At 40.7% G+C, this 25,191-nt stretch overlaps 1 protein-coding gene across 1 annotated transcript in view; it reads left to right on the forward strand.

Moving 5' to 3' along the window:
* Positions 1-3,235: 3,235 nt before the first annotated feature.
* Positions 3,236-25,191, forward strand: part of BCAT1 (branched chain amino acid transaminase 1) — a 118,257-nt gene continuing 96,301 nt past the window's right edge. Inside the window, exon 1 of the mRNA XM_066354388.1 lies at positions 3,236-3,379. Coding sequence (XP_066210485.1) covers positions 3,353-3,379 — 27 coding nt within the window. The 5' untranslated portion in view covers positions 3,236-3,352. The remainder of the gene's footprint in view (positions 3,380-25,191) is intronic.

Raw genomic sequence — 25,191 nt, forward strand, 5'->3', positions numbered from 1 at the left:
GGTTTGGGGGTTGAGAATAAGAGGAGGGGGGCTCGTGGGGAGCCCGGCAGGAAACACTGGAGCCAAAGGCAGGACAGGGCCAGAACTTCCTGCAAGAAAATTGGGGTTAGGCCTTGGGGTCCTGCAAACCAGTATAAGAGCCAATAGTAGGCAGAGAATGGCCTGACGGAGGAGGGACTTAAGAACACAGTGAAGAAGGGAGGGCCCCCTGGCCAGCAAGGGAGGAAAAAGAGAGAATGGTATTTGCAGGTGAATAAGAAACAGGGTTTTGTGAAGGGAGGGGAGGGGGCTCTTGGAGGGAAGAGACCCAAACAAAAGAGGTCTGCAGAGGGACCAGAGAGAAGTTCCGAGAGGGGGATGTCCCTAGGGGTCAGGCAGGAGGGGGAGAGAGTTGGGAGTCCACTGAGAAGGAAAGATCAGGAGTGAAGGTTTTAGGTGAGGTTTCTCTGGCCAGGAAAAGGGCCTGTGCGTAGAACAGGTGGCACAGAGATTAAGGACGGGTGCATGAATAATTAGAAGCTGGGAATGTCAGAGATCTCCAGTTCCCAGCTTTTTTGGTGATAGTTAAATTGGTGAGGGTGTTAAAACCAAAAGTCCCTTCAGGAGGCTAATTCAGTGGGTTCTGTGGCCTGGCCACAGCAGAGAAGAAGAACAGTTTCTTCTTCTTTAAGGAGGGAGATTCCTGTGCCCCCATGGCCGCCCTCAGTCCTCGGAGTGGTCAGAATTGAGTATCGGCATCTCAAAACTCAAGCTCTGGCCATGAATGGATAAGATAGAGTGGATGTGCTCGGGACATCTCCACAAGCACACGCGCACTTGGAACGGAAAAGACTTTCCTGACGTAGCTATGGTTTCAGACAGGGAATCTTGGCAGAAAGAACTCAAGGGTGGCTGGAGGCAGGGGACTTACCACACCATGTGCCGAAGTGGGTGGAAGGTCGGAGATCTTGGTTTTTTCTCAGAGGGGATGGGGAGAAGAGCGGTCCTTGCGGACTGCAAACTACTGCCAGGTTTCGGCACAAAAATGTAAGGTATTTTTCCCCACCAAGAAAGAAGGAAGACCAGGTTCGATTCCCGGCCAGGGCACACAGGAGAAGCGCCCATTTGCTTCTCCACCCCTCCGCCGCGCCTTCCTCTCTGTCTCTCTCTTCCCCTCCCGCAGCCAAGGCTCCATTGGAGCAAAGATGGCCCGGGCGCTGGGGATGGCTCTGTGGCCTCTGCCTCAGGCGCTAGAGTGGCTCTGGTCGCAACATGGCGACCCCCAGGATGGGCAGAGCATCGCCCCCTGGTGGGCAGAGTGTTGCCCCTGGTGGGCGTGCAGGGTGGATCCGGGTCGGGTGCATGTGGGAGTCTGTCTGACTGTCTCTCCCTGATTCCAGCTTCAGAAAAATGCAAAAAAAAAAAAAATAATAAAAATAAAAATAAAGAAAGAAAGAAAGAAGGAAGGAAGGGGCTGGAGCCACGAAGTGTGGTGTGGAATAATAAAAGGCTTTACTGAGTACAGAGTGCATCCCGCCTGACGAGGTTCCCTAGTCTTGGGGACAGAGACTAGGCAAGTTGCAAGGATTAAACCGCGTGAGGAATATTTAAAGGGGTCCTCGTCCTCTAGGGTGGGCGAGCTAATATGACGTGGTGAAATCTCACTGGCTGACTGATGGTCGCTCTTTTCCAAAGGGCTCTTGGGAAGTTTCTTTTGACGCGCTTGGTTGTGGGCAGTCCCAGCCAAAGTTCACGGGCCTGACCTTTCCCCATTATCCGCCAACCTTATATGTGGGGCATCTAAAACCCATAAAATAGGAATAGAACAAAAATAATCTTTAAATTAAAAAATGAAAGTTTGATTTCATATATAGAGAAAAGGAAAAAAAACCCTGAAAAGTAATATCTAAGATTATTAACAATGGAAGTTCTGAAGAGTGAAATTTTACTTTCCTTCCACTTCTCATATTTTCAGAATAAAGCCTTGTGTGTATGTGTGTGTACATGTGTGCCTTAAATATATGAGAGCTTTACTATAGTGGCCTTTGAATGTCAGTGGTCAGTTAAAATCTATTTATAAAGCTAAGAGGTTGAATTCAGCCATCCTTGAATAACATTCAAACCTAAAAACTTCTTTTAGAGCATTTTAGATGCAGCCTGGTATATTCCAGAGTAAACATGGTAGCAATCTAATCTCTCCCAGAAGCTACACTCCAAGACCCCTAAGAATCTTGTCTCTTCCAGATATGGGGTTGGTTTCTAACTCGTTTGTGGACCCACAATGCCTAATATGTTGCCTATTTTAAAAAATGTTCCCCCGGGTGGTAGTAATTAAATGAGAGTTTAAATATTATCACAAGTCTATCACTCCAGCTTTCTGTTTCCTAAACTTGAGGAAATTGCTGTGGCAAGCCAGTCTGAGGGCCCCCTACCCCCTCTATACATTGACCTACAATAGTTGTGATCACTGAGACCACGATTGACCAGTCTATACATCACCCATTTTCTGGAACCACACCAGCGGTTTTGTAAGAACTTGAGCTCATATAACTATCCACGCTGCCCACTGTGGCTGTTTAAATATAAATTTAAGTGAAATAAAATAAGATGCCATTCGGTTCCTCTGGCACACTAGCTACATTTTCAGTGTTCCACAGTCAGATGTGGCTAGAGGTGACTACCATTATTGCTGAAAGATGAGACTCCCAGGTTGGCAAGCAATGAGGTCCTGGGAAGAACAGAGGACAACACTGCTCACAAAAATTAGAGAATATTTTATAGCTTCATATTCATTTTGAAACATCCCCTAATTTTTGTGAGCACTAAAGTACACAAAGCATTGTTGCTAATGTCCAAAGCCCAAAGAATATCTAGTGGCTGAGTACTACCCCAGGGTGAAAGGAAGAGAACGCTGCGCACAACACATACGGTGGGGGGTGGAATGTACAATAAGAAGCACTAACCAAGCTAAACTGGAAGTTCTCAAGCAAGGAATAGAATGAGTCTAAACACTGCAGTGCTTGGTGTTAGCAGTGAATGAAACTGAAATGGCAACTGCAAAGTGTTCTACTCTGGAAATGGCCAAATACCAGTTGTGAGTGGTGGGTGGGTGAGGTTTAGGCTGAGCCTGGGGTCTGGATTTTCATGCTGGGAGAGATTTTATCCTCCAGGGGGACGGTTTTGGGGAAACACCCCTACGGCTCTTCCTGCTGATGCAATCTTCTAGAGAGCTAGCATCTCTCCACTCTGCAGTCCCGCCGCCACGTGTAGCAGTCCCTAAGCCGGTCACTTCCCCAGACGTCCCGCAGCCAGCAACCCAGAAGGCACAGAGGGCCCGGGACGCGCTGGGTTTGGCCTCCGCTCGGCTCCAGCCATGCCCACCGCCGCCGGAACAACGAAGGTAACTGTTTATGACTTTGATTCTAGTTTACACAAAGTGTGTGTATGGGTTGCGCCTGCGATTCCTCAGACACGGTTGGCAGAAGGGGGGCGGATGGAAAACCATCGTGGTTTGTGTCCACGCAAACGTTTGTAACGTCTTTGTCCATCATCGCTGGACGGGACCTCCCATTCTTTTCAAATTTCTGCTTAGCATCCGCGCACAGGATGTGCCTCCTCGGGCTTTTTCACAGCCGCATTTGTGAATGGAGATAAAAGGCGGCCGGCAGCCCCTTCCCCTGCCTGTTACCAACTTTATTGAAAGGAAGGGGAAGCGTTTCTCAATTTCTAAGATGCACAGGAGGTGGGGGACTTTGGAGAAGAGGTCTGGGGATGTCCCTGGCTGTAAACAGGGGGTTTCTGCCGTGTATACCTAATAAAGGAGGAGGGTGTCTAGATGACGATGGTGGCAGGAAGACGTAAAACCGTCTCATCGCCAGGAGAAGCACAGATCTCTCTCTCTCTCTTCTTTATACGTGAAAATTAAGGGTACTCCGAGTGAGTTACAATTATGTGAGCCTGAGGCCATTCATTCTTTGATTAAACTGAGTGAGCACCCTAATGGCTTTTATTCTTATGCTAATCAAGAATAATTAGCTAAGCTCCCTATTACTTCTGAAGGTTTAGTTGTAGAGTGAACACTAAGCCTTCTGTTTTCCTGCTCTTACACCTGGGAAAGCTGCAATGACATTGGAAACAGAAGAGCCGCGTTTTAGAAGGAAAGTGGAGGATGAGCAACTGGTCTTGCCATCTAACATCTAGGAAGTAAGGAATTCCTATATGCCATCTGAACTTGTAGGAGAACAAAGCCACGTTTCAGAGTTTTGAAAGGAAGAGATCAAGTATGGATCTCAACTGCACTTCTTCACAATCTCACTTACAGGAAATAATAAGTAAATGGTGCCGTTTTTCATCAGACAAAAATGCCCGCTAAGATTAAGCAGAAACTGAGTGGAAACACTGTTTTGTATTAAAAAGAGATCATGCAAATGTGCCACAGCAAAAAAATGTAGCACCCTTTTCTTCTGTAGTTAGATATTCTTCTTCTGGTTTGCTGAAGTCTGTTTAATTGCAGCTGAAAAATGCACTTCGATTGAGTGGAATGTTAATGAATGAAAGGAGAAAATTATGAGAATAAACATCCTTGCTTTTTTTTTTTTTAGCTCTTCTCTCTTACATAGATTTATAGTTGATTTATGCATTTTGTAATTTCATGGACTCTTTAACATGAGTTTAAAAATCCCAGTCCTTTTTACAAAGTACTCTTATATGAAGAAAACTAGAGGATATATCATCAGATAGTCTCATTTCTGTGTTCTGAAATTTTACTAAGATCTGGAAAAGAAGGATTGTACTCTAGGCATGATCTAAGGTAGGGGTCCCCAAACTACGGCCCCGCGGGCTGCATGCGGCCCCCTAAGGCCATTTATCCAGCTCCGCCGCACTCCGGAAGGGGCACCTCTTTCATTGGTGGTCAGTGAGAGGAGCATAGTTCCCATTGAAATACTGGTCAGTTTGTTGATTTAAATTTACTTGTTCTTTATTTTAAATATTGTATTTGTTCCCGTTTTGTTTTTTTACTTTTAAATAAGATATGTGCAGTGTGCATAGGGATTTGTTCATAGTTTGTTTTTATAGTCCGGCTCTCCAACGGTCTGAGGGACAGTGAACTGGCCCCCTATGTAAAAAGTTTGGGGACCCCTGATCTAAGGAGTATGTCAGGTTTCTTTAAGTTTGTTTTTAGTATTCCAAAAACCTTTCTACTTTTACCTAAGTACTGTATTGCTTATCCTTATAATTATTTCTTAAGTGTTATTTACATGTGGCACCATGATAAGCTCTGTTCTCAGCAAATTCTCAAGACAGTTGTCTGGCCTGGGAGCTTGTATGTAATTTAAGATGGACACCCACAGAATGAACAACTGAATTATAAAAAAAAATAGTACATATATTGAATAGCATGTGTATAAAGATGTTATATACATGCCATGTTTTACTAGATTAATTTAAGGTGGAGACTTTAAAGAGACACATACCCTAAAGCAGTGGTAGTCAACCTGGTCCCTACTGCCCACTAGTGGGCTGTCCAGCTTTCATGGTGGGCGGTAGTGGAGCAACCAAAGTATAAATAAAAATATAGATTTAACTATAGTAAGTTGTTTTATAAAGATTTATTCTGCCAAACTTAGCGAAAATCTGACATAAAGTAGTTGGTAAGTAATTATTATTATATGCTTTAACTGTAACTCTGCTTTTACAAATTTTATAAAGTTAAGTTACTTCCCTGCTTTATAAATCACCATTGCTCTGGAACCAGTAGGTGGTTAGAAAATTTTACTAACAGAGATACAAAAGTGGATAGTAGGTATAAAAAGGTTGACTACCCCTGCCCTAAAGGGGCAGATATAAGAAAAGTCATTGTAAAGGATAAGTGAAGAAAGGGAAGAGGGCTGTTTATATCTGTAAGGTATTTTTCCCCACTGAGAAGGAAGGAAGGGGCCATAGCCACGAAGTGTGGAATAGCAAGGCTTTATTTAGTACAGCTTATCCCACCCGACGAGGTTCTCTGGTCCCGGGAGACAGAGGTCAGAGGAGTCAAGGGGATTAAACTGCATGACAGATATTTAAAGGGGTCCTCTAGCGTGGTCGAGCTAATATGACGTGGTGAAATCTCACTGGCTGACAGATGGTCACTCTTTTCCCAAGGACCTCTGGGAAGTTTCTTTTGGCGTGCTTGGTTGTGGGCGGCCCTAGCCAAAGTTCCTGGGTCTGAGTTCCTCACATGGCCTTCCCCCATTATCCACTGATCTTACAATATCTTTGCAGGGGCAGGACTTGAAGGCTGGCAGTGAGAAGGGGTTTCCATTTCAGACACAAGATGTGGCCCTCAGGTGCATCAGAGGTGCAGAGCCACCCCCTTCTCCACATTGATTATTATTTTATTTTTGTCTTCAGCTGAAAATGGTATACAAGGTGGAACATGCATTGGTGAGGAAAAAGGAAAAAGGGAAAAAAAAGACAAGAATTTAATTTTGGCCAATATTGCATTCATTTTATTTTGGTAGTAAATAACTTCCTTTGACTTTAGGACTACAGAGAGAAAGGAAGAAGAAGAGTTAAGACAATTTTCTATTTGAATGCAAGAATTTCTCTTGCCTGTCGCTCATTGAAACTGAGGTCTAATTACTTGAAATGGGTTTAAAACCATATGAGAGTTAAAAAGTCATTTGATTGTTGCAGAGGTCTTGCTAAGAATTAAAACCAAGTTATAATTTCCTGCAGTTGCTGTGGATCTTCCAATTGTTTTCATAATTAAGGATTTTGTCCCTTAGTTCAGGTAAGGACTTTTAGTTTTACAGGATAAGAAAAAGAATTTTCCTTCAACTCTTCTAGGTTCTTGGCTGAGATTTTCCTGTTGTAAAACAGATTAACAAGAGAAAAACAAACAAGTTTTTAAAAAAAGTAATTTATTGATTGATTGGTTGATTTTAGGGAGAGAGGGAAAAAGAGAAATATTAATTGGTCATTCTACTTATTTATGTATTCATTGGTTGATTCTTTTATGTCCCCTGACCGGGGATCAAATCCACAACCTTGAAATGATGCTCTAATCGAGGTACCATATTCCAGTATACATGGGAGATACTTAGGAAAACCTAGGAACTCCCTAACGTGGCTGAAGCTACCACCTTACAGACTATCTTCAGCTAAAGACAAAAAAAAATGATAATAAAAAACAAATGTTGGGGGGAGAGTTATGGGAGATTAACAGGGAAAGCACATAAACAAGGATAAAGCTATTATTCAGATTTAAGTAGGAGACTTCTTCATCGGTAAGAGTTTCTAGAGATTTAGTTATTTTTTTCTTCCTAGCACAGAGAGGAAGACACCCCAACAAATGGAGATTTCCCTTAGAGAAAGACAATTTCTCTGTTTTCAGAGATTCTCCTCTGTCTGCAGCCACTCAGAGACATTTTTTTGGATGGCATATGCTGCTCCCCTTTGCTTCTTTATTTCTAATATTGAATTATAGATCAGGGAGTTCTGGGCTTATAGTAAACTATTTCTATGTATAAATAAAGGCTTGTTTCTAAACTGTGGGCATCTTGAGTGTTTGGATTGGTTGTATTTTGTGGGATTTTAGGTTGTCTGCTTCTTTAAATGGCATCCTCTCAATGGGTGTAGGAAGGTGGAAAAGGGAAGAGCTTTCTCTATTTCCCTTTGGGCTTGGCCACCAACACCCTGTGAAAACCCATTGGAATGTTCATCCATATGCCCAAGGGGTTTAATGACCATATCAGAATAAGAATCTGGAACTTTCCAGGATAGACATTATTATCCCAGGCATCCTCTACTTTCTCTGTGATACTATCATTCTTCTTGAGCACAGGAGAAACTGTGACTGGTCTGCTCACTTTACAGTTGTAAATATGAGCAATCTTTGTGTTGTAACTTTATCCCCTTAACAGCTGTTCAAATGTGCTGAATATTTAATGTGACTTATGGTGAACATTCCTATTGATGGGCTTTCTTGAGCTTCTAGCCCATTTGGTAATAAGTGTCAGTGCCCTCCACTAAGGCCTCTGAACTGGATTTTATCTCAAAATCAACTGACGTATAAATGACATGCAACTCAAATTTTTGAAATGTTTCAAAATTAAGGATTTGGGATGCTCTGATTCATAATCATAACTTTGCAAATCTGTGCCAACATTTTTATCATAGTATTTAGTTTGTGATTCATAATGTTGATGGTGAATGCAAAACCAAGGCAGAATTGGTCTTTTCTCTAAGACCAGGGTTCAAGTGCTAACTGTACTTATGCTTCCAATTAGTCCTCTCAAATTCACAATCTGATAATATTATCTCTAGCAATTGAGTACTTATATCCTTAAAATACCTTAGAAATTAGATCACCTTATTAATACAGCATCATACATAGGCAGTTTTCTATTGTTATATAGGCCATACCTTTTTGTGTGAAAAGCTATTTTGCAAAATATTTTTCTTGTTTTCAGTGGTTAATGAGAGAAAGAAAATCATTTTTAATTAATTAATTTACTTATTTTATTAATGAATTTATTAAAGTGACATTTGTTCCTAAAAGCATACAGATATCCTGTATACAACTCAACAAACATCTTCATACTGCATTGTGTGCCTATAACTCCAAGTAAAGTCTCTGCATTCTCCCCACTTTGCCCACTTCCACTAAGGTCCCACCCCCCTTTCCCTCTGCCTATCACCACACTGTTGTTGTGTTTATGTATTTTGTGTGTGTGTGTGTGTGTGTGTATTTTGCTTAATTCTTTACCTTCTGAGAAGGAAAATCTTAAAGAAATAGTCATACTCCAAAAATAACGAAAACAGTCAAGAAGAAAGGAAAAAAGAGAACAACTTTATAAAAATAGAGAAAATAACATTTTAGCAAGAAATAATCCAGAGAAGTCATACTAAAGGACTCATGCTTCTTTGTGATGAAAAATTTTGGAATACTTGTGAACTCAGTGTAGTCCATTATTAATAGTCCTATATTTCAGCTAAAAAGAACCAATTTGTTCTTTATTTTGATTTGTAGATCTGAATATTTGATCAACTGCATTTACAGTCTTTTAGTTTGAAAAATGTTTTAAACTATTTTGACCATAATTGGTTATTTGACATAAGAAGCCCTGAGAAGCTTAGGATGTAATTTGAGGGCACATGATACAGTGTGCAGATTATGTCTGACTCCTTATAACTAGACAGAAAGAGCACCTGTTGAGTAGGCCAAACATTCCACAGATGTATCTAACATGATCAACAAAGATCACTACACAGTTTGGTCATGATGCCAAGAGAGACAGGGCGTGCAGAGGATGATCCCTTAGCAGTTGTTAAAGAGTTCCACCAACACATCAAAGGGTGATTTTGCCATATACATTTCATTTCCTTTTTGCAGATTCAGGTTCAAAGTTAAATTGTTTTGATTTTAGCACTTACTAGCTGTTGGTTCAGGAAGCTGGAATAACAATAAATGTTTCTTTGAACTTTGAAGATAAAAGGTAGAGATGTAAAGTCTTCACACATAAACACAATGCATTACTTAGGGATCCTATGGTTTTCAGTGTTGGTGACTATTCTGTACACTTGCAAGGTTAGTTAATGCTGACGTTTAGCAGGCTTGAGGAAAGACTTCTCTGCTCAACGAAGATAATGATGCTGTATATTTTTAAGTGTCATATAAATTACATAACATTGAATTTTAACTTTAGAACATTTGTAGGAGGAAAGCAGTGCAACTATTTTACAAAACCCTTTTACAGATGAGGAAAATTAAGCTCAAACACTTATTAGATTTGCTTAAGATCAGAAATAGCAGAGTATAATGAGTCAATAGATATTTTGACAACCTAGTACAGTCACTTTCCACATCATTAGTGATTCTGGCTTCTCTTGGATCTGACAACACTTTGTAAATCTTACGTCAAGTAGGACAATATCCCCAGCAAAATATGTAAACATAAACACAAATTTATGTCTAAATTATATGTTATTAAAATTAGGGCAGTAGAGTTCATGGAAGAAAATACTGAAATGATCTAGTTAGTTAAAGCAGCAAAGAACTATTGTTTCTTGCCCATGCAATCAGCTGAGATATAAAAATATGTGAGCAAGAGATTCACACTGCCCTTTGAAAATGAAAAGCCCAATCATCTGCTTTTAGTTCAAACTAAAGGCATCCAATAGTCCAATAGTTTTTTTTTTTTTTTAATTTTTATCAGCATATGAGTTATCATTTTTTTCTTTATGTTTCAATAGTCTGGGGCAGGAAAAAACTTTTTCCACTTAGGTTTATTCCCTGCAAATTAGACTGGAAAAAAGAGAGATTAACAATAGAAAAACAGGAGTTTAGTAACATAGGCAGCATGCAGATACAGGGGGAAATTCAGTGCTGTATAATGCAGAGGGGTTAGACCTTGGGTTTACATAGCATCTCAACAAAGGCTAATACATTTGTGGAGAAGTGACAAGGCAAAGGGGAAGGCTTTAGGCTAACAAGGGTGGCAAAACTAACAGGGTAAGGTTTGCCTGGGAAGGGCCAGTTTATTGCTGACTTTCTGCCTTCTTCATGGCCATAAACCTTCTTCAGGAGAGAAGGTTTACTGCAGTTTCCATTTCTGAGGTTTCTGCTTATAGTCAGGAAAGAAAGCTCTATGAAGGCTTCCTTCTGCGTCTGTTGGATATTAGAAGCCTTCTGCTCAAAATAATTCTCATGCCAAAGTGGCGTACTTTGATCCCTACAATAATCACAGAATAGGAATTGATTCACAGAACCTGCAGTCTTAATTTTTAAAAATTTTATTTTGAAATGTGTGATGGTTGTTTTGTTAAATAGCGTTAATACATAGTTTCTTAGCAGAATGTAGTACGTAATTTGGTGACTAGCCTTTCCTTTTCTTAGATAACATTACTACTCCCTGTTGTTCCTGTCAAAGGGATAGGTCTACATGGCTATGTTTCTGACAGGTTACCCTACCTCTGCCACAGCAAGAGTGGACATTGGGCCCAAGGTCAGCCATCTTTTACTTTTTTTTTAAATTTAAATGTTAATTTATTGATTGATTTAGGAGAGAGGGAGGAAGGGGGAGAGAGAGAAACATTGATTTCTTGTTTCACTTATATATGCATTCATCAGTTGATTCTTGTATGTGCCCTGATTGGGGTATAAATCTCCATGCTCCAGAAGAATGCTCCAACTCAGGCTAGGGCTTAATGTTTTTTTGTTTTGTTTTGTTTTTAAGGACAGAGGAAAGGAGGGGGGAGGGAAGCATACATTTGTTGTTCCACTCAGTTGTGCATTCATTGGCTGCTTCTGTGTGTGCCCTGACCGAGCATTGAACCTGCAACTTGGTTGTTTTGGGACTATGATCTTAACCGACTGAGCTAACCTGCCAGGGCTCTTCTTCTTAAAGAAGTCCCTTTAGTATATCTTGTAATATAAGTTTGGTGGTGATGAACTCTTTTAGCTTTGTCTCGTCTAGAAAGCTAATTGATTTTATTTTATACTTTTTTTTTTTCCAAACAGCAGATAATTTTTCCATATATGGATTTGTTTGGAGTCAAATTGACCCTCAAAAGATAGAGGCTTATACATAGTAAATATTTACATGCTATGATGCCTATTGCCAAACTCACCTTATAGAAAGAGCTGCTATTTTCTCATTGATCTTTGCAGAATGTCAGTGGTGAAACTGTCTATAGACTGCAAGCATGCATTGTAAATATTTCTGGGAAAGTTCATACAAAAAAATGCCCAATATAGCCATATGAACTGAACACCATGAAAATGATTAAAAACAGCAAACCAAGCAATGTCAGTGTGCTAAACCATTACCATTTTCAGATTTAGGCAATATGTAAAGGGAAATGGCCCATATCACATCCCAGAAAACTAATTTAGGATATAGAACAAAATCATGAATCTGGGATTGTTCACCAATTCCAATACTGTTTGACATGGTTTTCGTTTGTTGCAAACAATGCCGTTTTTAAGCAAATTAATTAATGCATGCATGGACAAACAAACTCAACAAAAGGGGCACTTAGAGGCAGTGTTCACTGAATACTGGAATTTTGAAAAAAGAAATCTATTAGGTCATTTTAGGCATTCAGTTCTGCCAAAGAAGGATTGTTCTTTTGAGTTTATTTTTCTCACTTTTAAATCTATCCCCCGAGAACCAATACTTGCCAAATCCTCTGTGGAAAATTCTGCTACCTACTATGTTCACTATTAAAAAGTTTTGAGAAAATTAACTTATTTCCCTTTTCTTTTGGTTATACACATTAACAACAATTTATGTTTGGCTATGCTTATAGTTTGCCACAAGTCTTTATGTTTATACTTTTAAGTCCTCCCATGAAACCACTCTTTGGTATTCATTCCATCAGTCTGTGCTACCTCTCTCTTCCTTATAATTATCATGTTTTCATTACTTGGTTATTTACTAAATTCTTCCCTCCCTCCCTCCCTCCCTCCCTCCCTCCCTCCCTCCCTCCCTCCCTTCCTTTTCTTTCTTTTCTCCAGTAACACTAGGGCAGATATTCTATTAATAATGTCAGTAATTCAGTAAATATGTAGATATAGGGTGCTAAGGAGGCTTATGTTCCTTTAAAAATTTCATGCATGCCTCTTACACTACCATTGTGCTGACAGTGAACCAGGCACCCTCTCTCCTACAGTTCATCAGTCCATCAGTCTATCCCTTGATGTTAAAGGGAATTTGAAACTGGGCATGAGGGGTCATTTACAACCACATGAATTGAACTACATAGTTTGATACAGATTTAATGGCTTAACATCTTTGCTAATACTTAGTTTAACTAGAAGTGCCTTGTAGTTTTACATGTGTAGTTACTTACACATGTGTGAAATGATGTATAAACAAGAAGATTTCAGTATTGTTTTCAATAACAAAAGACTGAAAGTTTATTCATCAGGTATAAGAAAGAATGAGGTGAATAAAATTGATGGAGGGAAAACAAGTAAATTCTCCAAAGATAAGAGAAAAACTCCATAAATCTTTTCACTGTATATATTTTTACTGTAGTGTTTTATTTTTGATGCATTAAATTTATGATATTCAAAGCTGAAATTAAACAATGAAAATGTCTAATAGTGAAATTAATTTGATTCTAGAGCCATTATCAAGAAAATATGAAATAATTGGGTAATTCAGCACAGTTACAACTAAGAATATATATCTTGACAGATTCCTACACTGTTGTATCTAACTGTAACTAACTGAAAGGATTTATTGAGAAAGTACCGTATTTCCCCCAATATAAGATGCTCCATGTATAAGACACATCTTAATTTAGGGGCTTGAAATTTGAAAAAAATTGTATTACATAAAGTTATTGAACTCAAGTTTTATTCACCATAAAATTCATACAACTCCTTGTCACTATCAAAATTCTCATCCATTAGTTTGTCCTCATCTGTATCTGATGACAAATCACTGTCTTCAACAATGAGCACAAAACAAGTACAAAAAAACAGGAAATGCAAGTAAAATATCTACAACCACTGTATAAGACACACATAGTTTTTAGACCCAAATTTTTAGAAACAGGGTGTGTTTTATACATGGGGAAATACGGTAGGTTAAACATAATGTGACCCTGGCAGGGTAGCTTAGTTGATTAGAATATTGTTGCAATACACCAAGGTTGCAGGTTTGATCTCTGGTGGGGACATATACAAGAATCAACCAGTGAATGCATAAATAAGTGGAACAACAAATTGATGTTTCTCTCCCTCTCTTTCTCTCTCCCTTATCTCTTTCTAAAAAATCAATTTAAAAAATAATATGAAGAGACCCTGGCTGGTTGGCTCAGTGGTAGAGTGTTGACCCAGCATGTGGAAGTCCTGGGTTTGATTCCTGTCCAGGGCACACAGGAGAAGCACCCATCTGCTTATTCACTCTTCCCCCTCTCCTTTCTCTCTGTCTCTCTCTTCCCTTCCCACAGCCAAGGTTCCATTGAAGCAAAGTTGTCCCGGGTGATGAGGATGGCTCCACAGCCTCCACCTCAGGCACTAGAGTGGCTCCTGTTGCAATGGAGCAATGCCCCAGATGGGCAGAGCATCACCCCCTGGTGGGCATGCCAGGTGGATCCCAGTTGGGTGCATGCGGGAGTCTGTCTCTCTGCCTCCCTGCTTCTCACTTCAGAAAAATACAAATACAAAACAAATAAAAAATAATATAAATACCAAACTTTATATGAAAAGTTGTGCAAACTCTTCTTCAAACCTAACATTTATATATTACAAGACTGACCAGCAAACAATGATTGAGATTGATTCAAGTTTCATTTAATTATGTAGCTCTTATTAAAACTAGCAGGCTTTGTACTAGGTAATGGCCAAGTGAAAATAATTCAAGCATTAGTTTTACTCTTGAGAAATAACTCTATTCAAGGAGAAAAATAAATAAAAATCAAACACAGTAAAGTAAAACAAATGCTTTAATAAAATTCCACACAAGATGCGTGAGAAAGATTAGTCAGGGAAATCACGAAAGGCTTTCCAGTACAGGTGATGGTTGAGCAGAGCCATAAAGAAGGCCAGATGAACAAGAAAGTAAGAGCCTTTTAGGCACATGTGTGGTCCAACCCCAGACTTCTGGACCTAGATTCAATCTTATTCCCTTACCATAGAAGATCACGAGGAAAAACATGCCTGGCCTCCCTTCCATACCAGTGATAAATAACCAACATCCTCTAGGGAATGAAATTATGGAACTCAGAACATTGACAACAGGCAACCAGTTAAACTCACCATTTCACATCTTTTTAAAAAATGTCTTCGTCCCCTCTGCTCTTTCTTGATGCTTTGCATTTTTTCCTCTTGGCTCAACACTCACTAGAACCTCCCACTCAAATTTATCCACAATACCTTCTGTGGATAAGTATTAGCATACTCCTCTTCACCTCCCTTAAATATTTCCTGCTCCTCCTGCCCTTAGTGAGGCCATTTCTCTATCATCCTGAGTGGAGGTTGTCCATTTTTTCCATTTTCTTCTGTCGGAGTTGGAGGGGGCTGGTCTGCACCCTGCTCAGTGCTGTCTCCACATCAGATTCCTATAAAACCCCGCTCTGCTACTCCTACCGTCAGTCTGGACCGCCCCTCTCTTCCTTGTAGCTATAATTGAAAGACATTCTGGTCACTCTGCGCCCAGTATCTGTTGAAGATTTTAGCACTTTGCTCTGATTCTCTCATTTCGAGTCCTGTTTTCCCATATATTTCAAGGTGCGAGGATATCCTATTCTCTTTCTGGCGTCTCAGTCCTTTTAATGTCTCCATTAACTTGCTACATCCCTCATATGCCATCCCTACCCATAGTCATATCCCAAACTTTACACTAAGTCCCATGGGTTATTTTTGATCCAAGATCTATCTTACATCTGTACAGTTCTCCCATTTTAGCTGCCACATGCCCAGTTCAAGCCACTGTCTTCACTTCACTAGCTATCATTATACATTTCTGCCTTAGTGCACTCTGTCCTCGACTCCTAATCTCTTCTCTCAGCGCAGAGCGATCACATCACCTGCTTAACAAATCAACCCTTTCCTGTTATGCTTAAAGTAAAACCTGAAGTCCCTACCATGCTCTAGAACAGGGGTCCCCAAACTTTTTACACAGGGGGCCAGTTCACTGTCCCTCAGACTGTTGGAGGGCCGGACTATAAAAAAAACTATGAACAAATCCCTATGCACACTGCACATATCTTATTTTAAAGTAAAAAACAAAACGGGAACAAATACAATATTTAAAATAAAGAACAAGTAAATTTAAATCAACACACTGACCAGTATTTCAATGGGAACTATGCTCCTCTCACTGACCACCAATGAAAGAAGTGCTCCTGGAAGTGCGGCGGGGGCCAGATAAATGGCCTCAGGGGGCCGCATGTGGCCCGCGGGCCATAGTTTGGGGACCCCTGCTCTAGAAGTTTCTGTGAGATTTGGCCCCCCTCACTTTGACAGCCTCACCATTGCTGCTATCTCCATCTCTCCTCATCCCCCAACTTTTGCTTCAGAGTCTTCACACTTGCTGATCCTCCTGACCAGAAGGTCTTCTTCCATCTTCTACTCTTAGCCTGCTCTTTATTACCCTGCCAGCTTCAGATTTAATGGCTGCTTCCTCAGAGAGACCCTCATGACCCCATGATTCCTAGTTCTTCAGAGCCCTAAATGCAATTTACAATTATTTATTGGTATGATTATCTGTTTGGTTGGGATTGATGTGTGACTCTTCCATTAGATCATATTTTTCTTGACAGCAGGAAACATCTACATAGTTGTGGTTTTTTTTGAACCACTGTGCAACTGCATAGAGCTCAATGCCTGACCTATATAGGTAGTTGGTGACTGTACAAAGCTGAATACTGATACCCATCCCCAAAGATGCTAGTGTCCCAATCCCCAAAAATTATTATTGTAAAGGAGATTTTGCAGGTGTAATTAAGTTATAGATCTTAACATGGGGAGATTATCCTTCATTATCTGGGAGGACCCAATACCATGTGTCTGTAAAATCATGGTGCACTTTTGACTGGTCACAGGAAAGCAACAAAAGACGATAGAAATGTGAAATCTGCACCAAATAAAAGGAAAACTCTCCCAGTTTCATACCTATTCAGTGTAGTTCGATATGGGCTCCATTTGTTGCCCTACACATATCCAAACAATAGTGAAGTTCTTGCCACACATGGGTAAGGACATCTGGTGTAACAGAGTGAATAATGTCTGTGATTCTAAGTGATTAATGTCGTTGATATGTTCAGTGTACACATGTTGCTTCACATAACACCAAAAGTAAAAGTCTTAAGGGCGTCAGATCCGGGGATCGTGGTGGCCATGGCTTGACAGAACCCCTGCCTATCCTCCGCCGGGGGAATGTTCTATCCAGAAACTCACGAACAATGGTGGCGTAGTGTGGAGGAGTGCCGTCCTGTTGAAAGATGACACCTTCTGGAAATTGTGGCACTGCATGTAATTCCAACATGTCAAGATAGGACTTTGCCGTCACAGACTGCTCCGCGAAAAAAAATGGGCCTATCACCATATCATGCATCAGGCCACACCACACGTTCACTTTAGGGGTGTTACGTTCGTACTCAGCATAGGCATGAGGATGTTCAGCAGCCCATATTCAGACTTTATGGCAATGAACATGTCCACAGATATGGAAGGTCGCACAATCTTCTGCAAAAATCTTGCATTATTGTCGATCTCATGAAGCATATCTGTAGCAAACACACATCGTGTGGGTCTATCCACTGGTTTGATAGCGTGCAATTTGTACCCCATAAAACATAGACATTTCTTTAACACCTTATGAACTGTAGTCTTGCTTAGGTGTAATTGTCGAGCACATGCACGCACAGACTTTTTAGGGCTCCTTAGGTAGCTATCCCGTATAGCCTCTACAGACTCGTCACTGACTGATGGTCTGCCAGAACGGGGTTTCTCCACCAAATGGCCGGTTTCCTTCAACTGCTTATCCCACCGAGTAATGTTATTCCTATGTGGTGGTGCTTTGTTATAAACGCGCCGATATTCACGTTGCACTTTGGTCACGGATTCGAATTTAGTGAGCCACAGAGCACACTGAACTTTCCTCTGTACTGTCCACATCTCGACTGGCATGGCCGTGGGCTGCTCCACTGTATATGCGGTGTTACATCATCATCTGCTCATGCGCACATGCTGCCACATCATCCTACAGAAACTGGGAGGGTTTTCCTTTTATTTGGTGCAGATTTCACATTTCTATCATCTTTTGTTACTTTCCTGTGACCAGTCAAAAGTGCACCATGACTTTATGGACTCACTGTATAATCACAGGGATCAGGCATTTATTCTAAAAGGAAGACAGGATGATCACAGAGAATAAGATGTGACAATGGAAGCAGAGGAGAGGGAGAGAGAGAGAGAGATTGAGAGATTTGAAGATACAATACTGCTTGCTTTGAAGATACAAGAAGGGACCATGAGCCAATGCATGCAGGTGGCTTCAAGAAGCTGGAAAACACAAGGAAACAGATTCTTACCCTAGAGCCTCTTAGGAACGCAACCCTGCTGACTCTTCTGACTTCAAAAACTAAAATGATAACTTTCTTTTTTTTTTAAAAAAAGTGTTCTTTTTTATATTTTCAAAAACCAATTTATTGATTTTAGAAGAGAGGAAAAGGGAGAGAAAGAAAGTGAGAGAGCTGTTCCTGTATGTGCCTTGACTGGGGATTGAACCTGCAGCCTTTGCATATTAGGACAACTCTCTAACCAATCAAGCCATCCAGCCAGGGCAAATTTCTGTTCTTTTAAGCCACAAAATTAGCTGCAATTTGTTACAGCAACAATAAAAAGCTAGTACATATTTTGGTGCCTGGAAACGGAGTGCTGCTGTTTACAAATACCTAGAAAAGTAGAAGTAGCTTTGAATTGGGCATTGGGCAGAGCATGATCGGAAATGCCTAGACTGCTTTACACAGATGTCAGTACAAATATGTAGTTTAAAGGTGTTGCTGGTGACGACTCAGAGGAAATGAGCAACATAGTAGAAAAAAATGCATAAACTCTTACAAAATATTAAAGTTATTAGCTGTTAGTAGAATTATGGAAATGCACTGTTGATAAGGGCACAAAAGACTTGAAGAACCTGTTTATAGAAACCAGAAGAAAGGGCATCCTTGTTACATAGTGGAAGAAAGCTCAGTGGAGTTATTATTGTTATGCGCAAGGCAAAACTTGTAAGTGGTGGACATGGATATTTGGCTGAGATTTCCATGCAAAATATTGAAGGTACATCCTGGTTTCTTTTTGCTAATTAAAGTAATATATATATATAAAAGAAAATTGATAAATTGAGGGAAGAGGTTAAGAAAAAAGGAACTAGGACTTGATGATTTGGAAAATTACTGGACTCTTCAGATTATAAAAGATGCTGAAATTAAGGAATTCATCATTAGAAAAGCATGATCTGGTCACACTTTCCTTACTGGGAGCACACACTCACCTTTTCTGCACCCCTCTTCTTCCCCCACAGGCGTGCCTCTCCTAAACTCTAAGGGTCCCCTTGAGACTTGCAATCAGGGGAGCAATGGGCAGCGGCAACTTGTCCTAGGCTAACACTGCGACCTGTTTCCAAGGCCCCTGTTTCTCGGACTTCTCAGGGAGCCAAAGCAACCCCACCTAGTCCTCTCCTGTTACCTCTTCCATATCAAGACTGTCCTGTTTTACTGTCCCAGCTTTAATAAACAACCTCTAAAAATAAAAAGAAAGGGAGGGAGGGAGGATGGGAGGGAGAGAGGGAGGGGGTAGGGAGGGAGGGAGGAAAGGAAAGAAAAAGAAATGAAAGAAAGAAAGGAAGGAAGAAAGGAAGAAAAAGAAAATGAAAGGCATAATTTGGTGAAAAAACTAAGGGTTAAGCTACATATAGTTTGAGGTAGGAAGGTTTGGGGAAGCAAGGAAGAGATGGTGGTGTTTGGACTAGTGGTTGGTAGTGGTGTAGAACCCATAAGCAGAAGCATGTGGCTCCACTCCTGTAGAGCTCTGACCATCTAAACCCTCGGGAATGCTCTGCCTTCTCGTCCTTGGGAACAGAGCATCTTTTTCTGCATGCATTCATGCTGGATTCCTCCCCAGACTAAAGATCCAATGAGGAGTGGCCTGCAGCTTTCTGCCCTCTCCAACACAACTCCGTCATTGAGTTTTCTGGATTTTTTTTTAAGAAATACTGGATCCACTTGTTCCATGGAAAAATCACCATTATACTCATTTTTGCCTTGGGGACAGACCAAAGGGTAGGACCATTGTGTCCTGTAGTCATTGGGTAATGGACAAGACTAATGCAGCAAAATAACCTGAAGCCTATAAAGACAGAAATATCTTAGTCAAGAGATTCTAAAACCAGAAGAACCAGAGCACCTGGTGACAAAAGGTAGACAAAACAGAAATGTGTTAAATGATACATCTGATAGCAAAGGAATTCATTTCACCTCTTCTTTTCATTGCCCTCAGCATGATTACCTCAGACTACTGCAATGCATTTTCTGAGCAAGTGTTTGAAGAGTACTCACTGTATAAGTGGAAGCAGCTGCTCAAGATCTTGAGGCTACAGCAACGAAGAGGACGTCAAGTCTCTGTTCTCACATCACTTGCAGGGAAAGGCCATAGAACATGGTGGCTTTTAGCGCAACTGAGGCCAGATTGCAGAGTGTAGAACCCAGCTTTGCTCTTTAGTAACCTCCAACAAGTTATTTGACATGCCTCATTTATATTTATACATTGTTGGTAGTATTATTATTACCTACCTCACAGAGATGCTGTGAGGATTAAATAAACTAACAAAAGTAAAGAACAGTGCCTACTGCAAATAAGTAATACATAAATATTAACTAATATTGTCACAATTTACTTTTATATGCAGTCAGGTGCTGCATAATGACATTTTGGTCATGATGGCTGCAGGATGTGTCAGCCAAGAACCCAGAAGGTAGAGGACAATCAGGTGTGCAGTAGGCTGTACCATCTAGGTTTGTGTAAGTGCACTCTGAGGTTCACAGAGCAACGAAATCACCTATCAGTGCATTTCTCAGAATGTGTTCCTATTGTTAAGTGATGCATGATGATAGGAACAAAATATTTCAACCAGTGATGCAACAGGAAGAACATTAAGTATTAAAATGAAAATTTAATGACATAAAATGTGCTACAGGGGCAGAGTTTAGGGAAAGCCAGCACTAATTCATAGTGGCTGGTCAAGGAAAATTTCACAGAGAAGGTAAACTAAGACCTGAGTACCACTGCCCCTCCCAAAAGAGAAATAAATAAATAAACAAAACAAAGAACTAGGGTGATCTGGAGGTAGTGTCCCAGGTATAGGAAGCAGCAAATGAGACTTCCAGGGAGGGGTTTAGTAAGTACAGGGGAAATGACAGGAGTAGAACCATGTCCTACACCCATTATCTTCTCTGTTGGGTTTCCAGATTTCTGAATCTTGTGGCTTCCTCTTCCTTAGTTTACTTCCTCATTTGTGTAAAGCATATCCTGCAATAATAGGCAAATAGCTCATGAGAGGTAAATATTCTGATTCCTTGCATGCATGAAATGTTGTTCTATCACACTAGGTTGGTATTTGATTGTGAATAGCCTTCTAGGTTAGAAATAATTTTTCATCAGGATTTTAAGGGAAGTGCTTGCTTCCTATGTCCCAGTAGGAGACTTTCCTCAAATATATGGTGATTTGTGTTGATTTCTATATATATGCATTTTTACTTTTATTTTTCAATTTTTATTTATTCATTTTACAGAGGAGAGGGAGAGACAGAGAGAGAGAAGGGGGGAGGAGCTGGAAGCATCAACTCTCATATGTGCCTTGACCAGGCAAGCTCAGGGTTTTGAACCTGCGACCTCAGCATTTCCAGGTCGATGTTTTATCCACTGCACCACCACAGGTCAGGCTATTTTTCAATTTTAATTAACACTCTGTAAAGCCAGTAGCCACGGCCACCATCACAGCCGCCTGGCCCATGCAGGTTCACATTGGATTCGGACAGTCGGTAATGAAACAATGGAGCCAAAAACTGGTGAGCCATTAGTTTTAATCCTAGCTTGCACCCAGCGGGCAAGTAAAAACACAAACTGGGCTCCAAAACCCACTCATTCAGGGCTCACAAAGCTACTGACTTATCCGAGTTTCCTAGAATCAAAGGTTTCTAGCTCACTAGCCTCATTCTCCTTTGTTCCCCATCTCCTTCTCTGCACAAACTCTGCACTAACTGGCTTCTCTTTCATCACTCCACCATCTTGGCGGCCTCTCCTCTCCTCCACGTGGCCTTACTGTTCTCTCCAACCTGCTCTCTGCTCTAATGCTAATCTCAGGAACCGAGAGAGAGCAATCTCCCGGTCTGCCCCATTTTATAGTGCAGAAATCAAAACCTTTAATCCAATATACAAAATAGGGAAGACTCTAATACAAAGTCACTTATCTGAGGCATGAGGGGTTGCACCACCCCACATCAAAAAGGGTGGTAGGAAAGGCTTAGTCCGAAAACCAAGGCCCAGACTACAAGGATCCTGCCTGCCCACAGCCCGCCCCCAACACACATTAATATCACCTGGGCGATGGGCTTCCACATAGGCAGCACCATCTTTAACAAAGTGAGCATAATATATTTTATCTGCCCAACACACTCAATATTATTTTGTACTAGTTTCAGGTGTACAGCATAGTGGTAATAAATCATATACTTTACAAAGTATTCCCCTTGATATTTCAAGTACCCACCTGGCACTGCACATAGTTATTACAATATCTGTGACTGTGTTTCCTATGCTATACTTTACATCAATTTATTTATACTTAAGGATGAGCCAATAAGAAGCCTAGGGGAGGCTCTGTGCACACACTTTTCACTCTTTCTCTGGTTCTTTCACTGTTTATGACCACATGGAAGACTAGGCCATTTGGTTGCGGAATTCCTAACTGCTATGTCCTTTCTTGGGGTGCTATGTAATTTTTTGCAGGAAAAAATCACCCAATATGCATAGAGCTTCTGCCAGGGTTCTGTGGGCCCACCAGAGGTAGAAAACTAGATATTTCATCACTTAGTATGTGGATTTTCACTTAATCTCTCCCCAAACAGTGGACCTTCTGTGGCTCATTTCTCTAGTGAATAAACCTCCTACATCCCATTGCAGTCAGGAAAGGGTAGTTACCTGGCTGTGCCGGGTGGGCATGGAGACCCACCTACACAAACCTAGTGGTATAGGCTTCTACACACCAACGCTATATTATATAGCCTTTTGCCCTGTAGGGGAGGAAAAGTAGTTTTTCCTCAACCTTTCTGGATTCTTGGTAGATAGATACATCAATGTAAGAACAGACATATTAACAGGAAAAAACAATCAAAAGTTTAATAAGCTTTTGTGTACAAGGAGAGTCCCAGGAAAGATGAGTAAACTCACTAAAATGTTTGAAGCCACCATCTTAAATACTGCCTTTTTAGCTGAAGACAAAAGAGGTTGGAGATGGGAGAATCAGTTATAGGCTCAGGAAAAGCGCCTGTCAACAAGAATTTACTTCTGGTTTCTGAAGATAAGGTCATCCTCCACTTCCTGGTAGGGGAGGGAGATACCTTGACAAATGGAGTTTTCCCTTGCAAATGTAACTGTAAAAATGAGAACTTCTACTTGATTTTCAGAGCTTCTCCTATGTCTGCTCTTTCTTCAAATTAACCAGCCTGAATAATCCTTATGCCAAAGAGACCTATTTTGGAGTAACAATTTCTGTTCCCTACAACTCTTAGGCTGCAAACCTGTACAGCATGTTACCCTACTGAATATTGTAGGCACTTGTAACAGTGGTATTTCTGTAATGTGTTTCATGTTATGGTTACATCACCACTAGTCTATAGCAATTTTTAGCTCCATTGTATCTCATGGGACCAGCCATCATATATCTATATATGGCTCTTAACTGACTTAAGCATAGTTGTGTGGTGAATACTGTACTTGGATACTTCATGTCCCTTGTTGTTAGTGGCAACCCCTATCTTCTGCTTCTCCACTGTTGTTTAAGGCCTCTGTAGTGTACACCCTGATAGTTGGCTCTTCTTTTTGTAATGCAGGTACCTAACTTGCATTTTGATTGCTGAGCCATCCTTTCAAAGAGATATCTACTTCTAGGAAGGCTATTTCCAATAAACACATTGCCAGCCCCAGGACTAGATAAAGAGCCAAGCTACCTCTCTCCCACTGAGCCTTCTTTGTGTTAGGAGATCTTGATTGATACTGATAACTGACCATTTAGACTACCAGTCTTTTTCTTTTTCTCTCTTTCCAAGCTCAAATTCATCAGTAAAGAGTGAACCAATGAAACCTTTGTCCGCCATCCTTGACCCTAATAAAGGCAGGACCCTAATAATAATAAAAGCAGGCACCTAAGTGCCTGCGCTCTCCACAGGCCCCTCCGGTGATCTCTCTGTGTGATAACTTCTTTTGTCATGCTAGAGCCCATAGTGATGAACTTATAAGTGATAAACACTTTTTTCGTCCAAGTTTCTATGACCCTGTAAGTGGTAACTTTTTTTTCTTCAAAGTTTCTTAAGGTTATTGAAAGATGTCTTGCAAATCTAAGAATCACAAGGGCTGGCCCAGTTGTAACACTAGTTTGGAAAGAGGAGGTTTCAGTGGGAAGCTCACTGGGATACTTCTTGGGCCCAGGTGAGTGACCCCCAGGCATTTCTAGCCAATAACATTACTTTCGTTATACTGAGACCAGCACAAAACATTATCTCTGTCTACTCCTGTGCAAAAAGCTAACAAATAGGCCTGAGATGGCTAGACTTGAAAAGGTCTACTTACAAGGCTGGCCCTTGGATGCTGTCTGGGAATTTGTATGTCTAGCAGGTCCTCACAAACCCCTGATAAGAGTAACTCACTGTGCCTAAACTATTTGCACCAACACTGTGGTTGCTGTTGAACATCTGATTTTGTTCTTGGAGTCTGAAATTTTGGTACATGCTTCGTACAGGGTGCCTACACGACTGGCCCGCCAATAGAAACCTTAGCACAGAGTATCTAGTGAAACTCATTTCACACTTGTAATTTGTTGGTGGAGGAATGAAGTCTGTCTTGTGTGATTGCAGAGAGAGGACTCTTGGAAGCTGGTATTTGGTTTCTCCTGGACTTTGTCCCACTTGCCTTTCCCTTTGCTTATCTGTCTTATGTCTTTTTTTTTCTTTTTAGTTCTATAATAAATCACAACTGTGAGCAGCACTGTGACCAATTTTCTCATCTGTCAGATGGGGATTATGATAATATCTACTTTATAAGTGGTATTGTGAGTAGGAAATATGTGTGTAATTAAAGACCTGATGTAAGATGCATCTGGTAGAGGGTGGTTGATATTCTGGAGTGTGTTCCTATAAAGAACACTTGAGTTTGTGTGTGTATGCTCATGTCTTTTTGTCAGAGTAATACTGACACATTCTCTGAAGAAAATCAATGCTTGGATGTCTCATTTGCTGAGAACAGGATACATGCCAACTTGTAAAGACCCATAGTTCTTTCACTAAATTGTGTGTGTGTGTGTGTGTTAGTTTCATCACCTAATAAACATGAAACAATTTCGTAGCATTTTTTTTTAAATGGTCAAAATTCACATGTTGAATCCTAACCCCAAAATGTAATGGTATGAGGAGGTGGGGCCTTTGGGAGGTGACTAG

This window comes from Saccopteryx leptura, chromosome 1 (genome assembly GCF_036850995.1).
Source record: "Saccopteryx leptura isolate mSacLep1 chromosome 1, mSacLep1_pri_phased_curated, whole genome shotgun sequence".
Taxonomy (NCBI): Eukaryota; Metazoa; Chordata; class Mammalia; order Chiroptera; family Emballonuridae; genus Saccopteryx; species Saccopteryx leptura.